Source organism: Akebia trifoliata, chromosome 9 (genome assembly GCF_017979445.1).
Source record: "Akebia trifoliata isolate Shusen 1 chromosome 9, ASM1797944v1, whole genome shotgun sequence".
NCBI lineage: Eukaryota > Viridiplantae > Streptophyta > Magnoliopsida > Ranunculales > Lardizabalaceae > Akebia > Akebia trifoliata.
In genome coordinates this window covers 10,119,525-10,130,027 of record NC_141383.1, presented here as the reverse complement: position 1 = coordinate 10,130,027, position 10,503 = coordinate 10,119,525, and the positions used below count along the sequence as shown (strand labels likewise).

The window sequence follows — 10,503 nt, the reverse complement described above, 5'->3', positions numbered from 1 at the left end:
TTCCAACTCATTTGCAAAGGCACATATAACAGATGGGATGGAATTAAATAGAAAAACCATTTGGATTGCATATTTACATTGAGGGATTTTTCATGATCATTGGAATCCAATGCTATATAATATTATATAGCATGGGTTGAGAGGTTTGAAACATTCAAAGCAATTGGGTATTATACCTTTATAATGTATTTCTCTATCTAATGATACCTCACAATGTTGTTGTAGGAGTAACCACAAAATATCCATATAAAGATCACTTTGTTGTCACACTTGGACAAGTGGATTAAGACACTCTACGTACCAATATCAATATGGTTATAATTGCTATTATTATAATCAAATTGATAAATCAAAGACATCATTATCCCTTCACTTTACTTCGCCACATTTCTGTAAATAGGTTCTCCCTAATTATCATTTAAAAAGAGGAGAGCTTTACCTAGAGAGTTGAAAATCTCTCTCAAGCTAACCTTGAATCATTTTGTCAAATCCTCTCCCCATATTTCCTTTACACTTCTTGTTCTCTTCATCCCTCGCCAGTCATCATAGTGATGTCCAAACTACTATCAACTAAGTTTACGTAAACATCGGAATCACATAAGACTTTTCAATCAGACAAACGTGCATTTTAATAAGCGAGTCCAACTTTCAAGTGCCCAGGTCGTTTCAAAATTTTGGAGGAACCCTCCAAACATTACATGTGCCTTTTGTGTTTTTTTCATGCCCCTACATTTTAGTTAATATTTGGGATACCTCCTTGGGGACATCACGCGTAATCCAATGAAAAGAATTCTACTCAAAGTTTTTACCCTCATAGGCAAGCGATTGTTAATATGTACATCTACAAGCTAATCCATCCCTATAGGTGCTCATTAAGCACATTCGTGAATTTTCATTGTCCCAAACATTTTTTGTTTCTTTTTTGGGTAACCATGCTTGAACCCACGGCCTTGCATTGCAATATTTCAACCAAACTTATAGACATCCAAAACAACAAAGATATATAGTATTTACATCTCAAAATATATACAGAACCAACATAATCTAGTATCCCTTCTGTAATGCAGTGAGTTTCTAGAAGTTGTATATGCAATAATTTCCAATGGCAGATGACTTTTTTCTATACAAATGCAAACTATTTCAGAAAAATGTATGAATCATCAAATGTCTGCTCATATTGTACCCAAATTAATCTCACAATGACTTTTAATTGCCATTGTTGTAACTTAGCATACAATCAAAAGAGGAATTTCACCCATGACAGATTATGTGGTAGCAAAATTCCTAAAAGATCAGATCGCTGAAGATCCTAAAGATACACACAACAAAAATCTCAATGACCACCAAATGGGAAAGAAAGATGTTATTGGCTCCCCAACTTTTACTTATTACACTCAAATTTCTTAAATTATTTAAGGTATTAGCCAATTTTTATGTTGTTTTTTTTTTCATAACACATTTTTTTTTTTTTCAATCTAAAGTCATAAAATTGAAAGCCCAAAGAACCACATTATATAACATATAACAATCCAAAATGAACCCAAAAACAAAAGAAGGGAAGAATCATTCCAAAATACACACAAAAAGGATAAAAATAAAAAATAAAAAACAAGTTTTGTCTTCAAAACATCTGAAAAGGTACAAAACATTAATCTAAATGAGAATCATATAATACTACAGAGAAAGAAAAACGAAATTTGGGTCTTCCAAACCTAGAACATATAATGAACAAATCAGAAAATAAAATTTCACAACAAACCTGAACTAAAACCTTGAGTTGCAGAGAGCTTAAGCTTCGATTGAATAGAAATTTTGAACTAAAAAAATTGGTAAATGGATGAGAAACTAATCCCATTTTCTTCTAAAATTTTCCAAATAAATAATTGCAAAGAGGTCTAGAGTGGTTTTAGGGCTTTTTTAGGTTTTTTAAGAGAGATGGACTTACAGATGAGATCTAGAGTGGCTTGATCGGTGGCATCGATGAGTGAGCTTCAATTCTTAGGATTTTTGACTTGAGCTCTAATTTCTTTTTCGATTTGAGCTCTAAGGATTAAAAATCCATCGAAGAAGTGACAAGTGCTCGTTCGGTGCTCTCGATCGATCCGAAATGGAAGATTGAAGGACGTGAATGAGAGTGAGAGATCGTTCGGTGCTCTTGATCATTCAATGTTCTCGATGTCTGTTTGATCGAATAAAATCAAGAGGGAAAATCTGTAAGACATTAAGAAGAACCAAATCGGTGTTCTTCTGCAATTTTTTTTGAATGTATCAAATGTCTGGTTTTCCTTTGAAACAGTTGAGAAGGAAAGTCTGTTAAGACGTTAAGTTTTTTTTTTTTTTTTTTTTTTTTAATATTTCGGTGGTTCGTTGGGCTCGAGTTGTCGAAATTCTTTCTTAGGCTAAAATGTGAGTTTTGGGCTGGCAGAAATAACCGTTGGTCTTGGGCCGCCGAGTTTAACGCTTTAATAATAGCAAATTTTAGTTTTTTTGAGGTAGTGAGAATGACTCAGGAAAAAAAACACATGACCCCAACCCTTTAAACACAATATCCAATAGTTGAGATTTATGAGTAACTTGATAATACAAATCTTGGAGATACTTATTCCGAGAATAAATGTCAACCATTGGATTTTGCAATTAAAGGATTGGGATCATGGGATCATGTGTTTTTTCATGAGTAATTCTTAGGAGTTAAGGGATCTTGACCCATTAAACATATACAAAACAACAAAACTAGGTCAAAAGATTTTGGCCAGATTCTCTAAGTTTTGGATTTGGATTTCTTAATCTCCATAGACTTCATCAACACCAGTACAGTGCCTCCCGAAGAGATAGTCCACCCGTTCCCGTTGCTTAATTTAATTTAAAATAAAATGTTTGAAATCACAAAAGATAACTCTGAGAATCTGCAGATTAAATTAATGCTTATATGGTGAACTTGCCATCAGTACAGACAAAATAGGGGGAAAACGTCTTGCCAGAATCCTGATTTGGTACTCCCGGGAATTGAATAACTAGCTTTATCGGTAAATCCCAACCTTTGGATTTGTTTTTCCTTTTCTTTTTCCGTAATCTAAATCAAGACCTCCAGTTCTTGAGACGTGCTCCTTGCCATTTCGCCAACCCTTTTGGGGTTGATTTTTTTATTTATTTTTTATTATCATATTTGGGAACCCACCCTCTGGCATGTTGGAAATCCAAAACTCTTGAAATCAATATGATATTTAATCAATGGATTGAAATCAATGTAGACTAGCTACCCAACTCCAAGGAGTACAGGAATCCACACCTTTTCCACAATCATGCACGCCACCAATATATATATATATGGGGAGAGGTTAAGGTTTAGTTAGAACATCCAAGTCCACCACCAACTTGTTTGGATGCCTCAACTCACATTTGTTGGAACATCCAAGTCGATCACCAACTTTTTGAATTATTTATCCATGATTTTGAAACTCGTAAACTCAACTTGACATCCACTCCATTCAACTCAATCAATCTTGAATCGAATTGGGACGATCAAAGGAATATAAACTAAATTTATTAAGTATTTAAAATTATTTTTAAATATTATTATTGCTATCTATACTAATTTTCTTCAGTAGAAAAAGGGAAATTACTAAAAAGGTAAAGAAAATTTGGAAAATTTCCATGTCAGCACAATATTCATTTTAGGAGCAAAAAAAAAAAAAAAGGTAATTTCCCATTTTCAAAATTAATTTCTTCTACCAAATTTTTTCTTAAAAAAATAAAATATCTAAAATAACCCTCATTGTTTATTACTAAATAACACATCTTTTTTGATCCATTACTAAATACCTTATTTTTTGAGAAGGGCATTTTGATAATTGAATCTCGATTTTGTATAACTGATCATTTTAATTCTCAAGACGTGAATAATTGGATCACAAGTTTTTCAAATGACAATCCCAAAGGTTTAAAGTAACAATCTCACTGATATGTTTATTCCAAAGTGAACCTCGCCAGTCTAAACAGTGACGATCTCACTAAATGTAGCAAACCTGAGAAATAATCAAATGAAATATGCGAGATTGTCACTTTAATTTATGAGATTGTCATTTGGAAAATTTGTGATCTCACTGTTCACATTTTGGGAATTAAAATGAACAGCGAGCCAGAATCTCATAAATGATAATTTATCATTTTGAAAATATAAAATGAATAGTGTGCTGAAATGAGAATTTCATAATTTTCAAGCCATGTTTAAGTAAATCAGCAAAAAAACAAAAAAACAAAAATATATCACCACCTACAATTGTTGAGTTCTTCTTTGAAGAGTCGTTCTAAACTGACTTCCCATAGTTTTTTTTCCTCGAGATAGAAGTGGAAAAAAAATCTATGATTATGTGCTCACTGCCACATCAGCGCAGTGTCGTGGAAAGTCAATTTATGAATTTTCTAATTGATGATATCTAACACGGTCGAGCTGATTCAGCCGATTTTCAAGTTCTAAAATTTATCCCTCTAGTCAACTATCCATTTCACTTTCATGTATAATGACTAGTGTTTGGTGAGATCATGATACAAAATAATTGTCACATTAACTTATAACAATCCTTGATTTGGTCGGCAGCTCACACTTACTACAAGAATATTTTATTTTAAAACAAAAAGGAGGAAAATTATATTGTCGACTTAGTTTTAAAACTCTCCTCGACTCAAATGTCCACCAAGTTGAGCCAACTCGTAAACTCACGAGTGGGCTTGGACAATTAACATATAAAAAAAATTGTTATTTATAAATGTTATAACAAACTAACATTTTAATGTTTTAAAATAAATAATTTTTTACTTTTTGGTGTCCACAAAAATATTGTATATAATCAAATAAATTGGTCAAATTTTTAATTAAGTCTACTCTCATGCATTTTCAAATTGATAGCTCAGTCGACGAGTTGACTCTCCAATTCGTCTAGTTTACATGGTGAGTAGGTTTCCATCAAAAAATTACACATATTGAGACTAGTTGATTGGGATTTAATTTATGAAATGCTTGATTGACTTTTAAATATACAAAAAATTTCTCTATAATATAATGATCCTACACACCTTAAACGTATTTGATGGTCATTACATAAGGACTATAATGCCTTCAATATTTATTAAATACATGCAAGATATAAGAAACAATTGACTCGAAATTTTATTGAGTCAAGTTGACTCTGTTAAATTTGACTCAACGAGTTTTAGAACTATGGTCTCTCAGGCTCAGCAAGCAAGGTCCAAGGAAGGAAATGGTGTGGATTAAGTAGATATTTCATATTTGCATGGAAGACTGTTTTGTTTCTCTTTCCATACATACATAATTAGAGCTATTCTCGATCCGTGGGACCCTTGAAAAAGTCTGAAGAAGGAAAACGTGGTAAGCATTATTAGTTAGTTATGAGAGCTTCTATTGCCACAATAAGTTTTTCTAAAGCCACCCAATTTTTGCTAACTCTTTGATGACTTACGTATGAATTATGTGGCGTTAGCAAAAGTTGATGTGGCTATAGAATCTGTCATAAGTTATTAAGACCTTCTCCTTCTCCAATATTTATTAATTAAAGATTGTTTTAAGTTGATCATCATCACTTGAAGGGCGACACAATATGGAAGGAGGAAGGATGATTGAATACAACACAATATTTGCTAAAAGCTTCAGTCGGTACGAGCAAAAGAAGTTGAGTTATGGAGCCATTATTACAAGCTTCATCGTCACATTAAGCCTTTTCTGCGTGCTTAAACCATCCTTGACTCGCTTACCAATAAGTAAGTTCCTCTCATTTCCTTCTTCTGCCTTAAACGGACGTACTACGGGTGAGATAATCAGAGGAAAACAATACAGATTTCCTAGAGATCCTTTTTATTTATTTATAGGGATCCGTACTGATATATATATATATAGGGATACATTTATTTCTTATATATAAATTGACATATCAGAAGTAATTTTTCATCTCAACTATTTGTTTCGGAGAGCCTACATTTGTTTTCAGCTCTTCATAGCCCTCTGTATTTTCGAGCTGATGACTTTGGAAAATGCTCAACTGACTTTATTGGATACTGCATTCAACACTACACTGACGTGGCAGTTCTTAGAGAACCGTTCATGTTTCTCTTGTATCTCGAGGAAAGAAATCTAGGCTTATCTATGCACTGCCGTGTAGAATTTAATGCAGTGTCCAATGAATCAGTGTAGCACGGCTGGTTGACTATCAACTTGACATCGGTCTTCTCTGAGTGATTAAAATAAAAATTACCGAAATTTCCTTCAATATCAAGCCAAAAACCTTGTTTTTTATGGGGAAAAAAATTCTTCAGCCACTTTGAGTATTTTTTTTTTTTTCATTTTAACAAATTCGGCCTTGTTTCAACATCTTAATAAAAAACCTTTGATTTTTCTAGCTACCCAAAAATCCATCAAATTCAACTTCTCATATAAATCTTAGTTATCGATCTTATTCTTGAGGTCATTTTTTGTTAGTCTTTCATAGAAGAGTGAGGTCAAGGTGGTGTCATCAATTTGGAAAAGAAGATTATATATATATATGTGGGTAGGGTAACAAAACAACGCTGGAGGACAAAATTTGAAACTTTTGACATCATCAAAAGTGATTTACAAATTAACGGTAAAAAATCATCGGTCCACAATTCTAAATCACTTTTGATGGTGTTAGCTGATGTTTTGTGAGAATGATCTCCTTATCATATACATCATCCTCACAAAAATTCAGCTCAATACAAAACTTTTAAACCATATTAAGGCGTTGACTCCGTGTTAGCTCCCTAACATTGGCTGCCAAACGGGACTTTATATATAATTTAGGTACCAGTAGTCCAATTACTCACTTTGTTTTGTTTAGTTCACAGTAAGCATCACATGTTTTTCACTAGTTTATTTTGTGGTTTATTCTTGAATCAAATTGGTGATTAATCATGCCCAAATTGTAGGTTACATGGCCAATTTTGGTATTTTACGGTTTGATTTTGGATGTTTAATCTTTATTGTAATGTTTTACTACAGTTACTCAAAGTAACAACATAGTAGGTAGAGAACTATTCGATTTCCCTTGAGTAGTGAATAACATGTGTATCTCGAGAAAAAGTATCTAATTTTTTTTTGTGAGTGTTATTTCAAGTCATTTTAGCATTTTTCTTCATTTTAAAGGTTTCAATACAGTAAAAACCAATACAGGAAAATTAGGGTCTTAGAGTTCTTGAGGTATGAGAAGGAATAAATTTTGGATTGTAATCTTTCTCAAAATTGGTGATTAATAGATCTTGTTTCATCCTTGGATTTGCAGTGAACTTACGATTATCAATGCGCCCACGCCAAACTATGCTGATGATTGAAGATACAAACAGTTCTCAGCCATTAGGTACCTTAGTTAATTTTAACTCTAGAATTTTGCAAATTAATGTCAAAAATTTCAGAACTAATTCAGGTCAACTCAACTACTCGCAGGCCAATCAAGCAAGGTGAAGTTAAACTCCCAACCTGTTGAGTACAATGAGGTGGAAGTAAGAAACGAAATTACTGAAATGATGGTGGATGGTAATGTTCAAAGCGTCGGCATCAGTGAGCCTGCACGAAATATTTCTTCGACAGATGGAGAAGGGATTATAGGTGAGGGCCACAGTCAAGTACTTAACCTTGTTTGTATAATATTCTTTTTTTCTTTCATTTGAGCTATACATTATTGACAAGATTACTAAACGACACATGAAAATTGAAAAATTACCAAAACATGTGCACTACTCAACTTATTTATCAAAACGGTAATTTACCATTTTGATAAGTTAGTTATTTGACCAAAACGGTAAGATTTGAAATGAATGTTAACTTTTGTACGAAAAATACCTTTTTAACTTTGTTTAATAAAATAATATACATATCCCTTATTTAAGTAAACAGATAGAAATCTAGCACTCTTTTGTCATCTAAATTCTTCCATTGTGATGTTTTTCTTTTGAAGCAAACATCACTATACTAACATTTCTGTGATATTTTATCTGTTTACTTAAACATGGGATACATCTATAGTTTTATAAAACAAAGCTAACAGGGTATTGTTGGTAAAAAAATTACTGTTCATTTCAAAATTTACCTTTTTGGTAAAATCACTGGACCAAAAACTTATTTACCATTTTGGCAAAGAAGTTGAATAGTGTACCATTTTGGTCAATGTTTTGGTAAATTACCCTGCATTATATATGATTAATTAGTATCGTTTTGATTTTCTCCGTTTGTTGTTAATGTGCAGTAAGCAAAACAAAGAATGAAATCAAGCTTGTATGCAACTTTTCCGATCCCAGGTCGGATTTTTGTGAGATATATGGTGATATTAGAATTCATGGGAATTCATCCACCATCTTTTTTCCTTCAGCCGAAGTCGAGAAATTCATGGGAAATGAATCATGGAAAATTAGACCTTATGCTCGAAAGGGAGACTCAACTGCCATGGGATCTGTTAACGAATTCTCAGTGAAATTGGTCCACAATCAAAAAAAGGCTCGTCGTTGCACCTTAAATCATAGTATTCCCGCCATCATCTTCTCCACCGGAGGATACGCAGGAAACAATTTCCATGATTTCTCCGATATATTGATTCCACTTTTTCTTACTTCTCGTCAATTTAATGGAGAAGTTAAGTTTCTTATAACCAATGCAAGGTCATTTTGGATTTCCAAGTACCAAGTTATACTAAAACAGCTCTCAAGATATGAGATAATTGAGATCGACGAGGATAAGGATGATGAAATTCATTGCTTCCCAAGCATTATTATCGGTCTTAAACATCACAAATATTTGAGCATCGACCCTTCAAAATCTCCAAATGGATATTCTATTGGAGACTTCACACAGTTCTTAAGGAATTCCTACTCATTAAAAAGAGTAACAGCTATGCAAATTGGAGATCGTAAACATAAGAAGAAACCTAGGCTTCTGATCATATCGCGGCAGAAAACTCGGTCCTTCACAAACAAAGGCCAAATAGTAAAAATGGCTAGAAGGTTGGGGTACGAAGTTGTAGTGTTTGAGCCAAAAATATCAACAAATTTGTCGGGTGTTGCACAAATTGTGAATTCTTGCGATGTGATGATGGGTGTTCATGGAGCTGGACTCACTAACCTTGTCTTTCTTCCTACTAATGCAATATTAATTCAAATAGCTCCCTTGGGGGGAATGGAATGGTTGTGTAGAAATTACTTTGGAGAGCCAGCATTAGATATGAACATAAGGTACTTAGAGTATAACATTAGGGAAGAGGAGAGCTCTCTAATAGAGCAATACCCACTTGATCACGCAGTAATTAAGGATCCTTTCTCAATTAGTAAGCAAGGATGGGGAGCTTTTAAGTCTATATATTTAGATAAACAAAATATAAAGCTTGACGTCGATAGGTTTAGAGCTACTTTGTTAGAAGCTCTTGAGCTTCTCCATCACTAAAGTTAAGGTTTATTTATATTTCTTTTCCATATTTTTATTCTAGTCAAGCAGGTGTGAACTTGTATTAAAAAAGTTAGAGATTTAAGAATTGATGGATGGTTTTTTTTGTAGTTTAGTATTAAGCAAGAGTGAATTTATATTGAAAATAAATAATTTATGTGGTGAAAGGGAGTACAATGCCCTTAAATAAGAGAATTTCCAACACAGTCAACTCCAAAAATTGGAGAGAAGTCCCATAAATGTACTCCAATGCTTGTATCAAATGGACTTTCAAATTTGAAATATTCCAAAACTGATTCCATATTTGGAATTGGTTTTAGTCGTATATCTCACATTTTATAAGAGTAGGGATCCAGAATGGTGTCCCATTCCTAACCAAGGTCAGGTGGCACCCCATTTTATGCCACGTGGTATTTTTTGGGACCCACTGAGTGTAATACCCCGATTTTTTAATTAGTATCTTGAGAAAAATCAAATAGTAGAATTTTGAGAAAATTTTGAAAGTGGGACTTAGGGTAAAACCTTCGGATTTTGTTATATTTATTTTTAACAAAAACTAACTTCAACATTGGATTTAAAATATCTGAAGAACATAGTTTAGACTATAAGCATGCTCGGATTTGAGTTTGGACGAAAAATTTACAAAATCCTCGATTTTCGTATCGGACGGGATCTAAAAAGGTAAATTTTTCTTAGAGTGAGAATTAATAAAATCGAATCATAACATTAGGTCTGTAATGAAAAGGTATCAAGAATGAAGTATTCATTCATTGATTTTCAAGTCTGAAAAGTCAAACTACCATCAACAACAAAACAAATGAGAAAATACCCATTTTGCCCTCAAGTCCTTATAAATAAAAGAACTTAAAGTTCTTTTATTCCACTCATTTCTTTCTAATGACCCAAACCCCAACCGATTGAGAACCAAGGGTTTCAACCCTCTGAAAGCGCCCTCGATCCGCGGGGTGCGCGGATCCGCTTTTGACCCTTGAGGTTTGGGAGTCGCCACCTAGTTATTACGGTCTAGGAACCGATCAATGACTCTA

General features: G+C 33.3%; 1 protein-coding gene across 1 annotated transcript; it reads left to right on the top strand.

Annotated features, from left to right (window-relative positions):
- Nucleotides 1–5,613: 5,613 nt before the first annotated feature.
- On the top strand, nt 5,614–9,544 carry LOC147394268 (beta-1,2-xylosyltransferase XYXT1-like). The gene is made up of 4 exons (XM_086454102.1): nt 5,614–5,775; nt 7,311–7,385; nt 7,472–7,633; nt 8,271–9,544. The coding sequence occupies exons 1-4, from the start codon at nt 5,616–5,618 to the stop codon at nt 9,455–9,457; spliced, it is 1,584 nt and encodes a 527-aa protein (XP_086310228.1). The 5' UTR covers nt 5,614–5,615; the 3' UTR covers nt 9,458–9,544.
- Nucleotides 9,545–10,503: the final 959 nt, after the last annotated feature.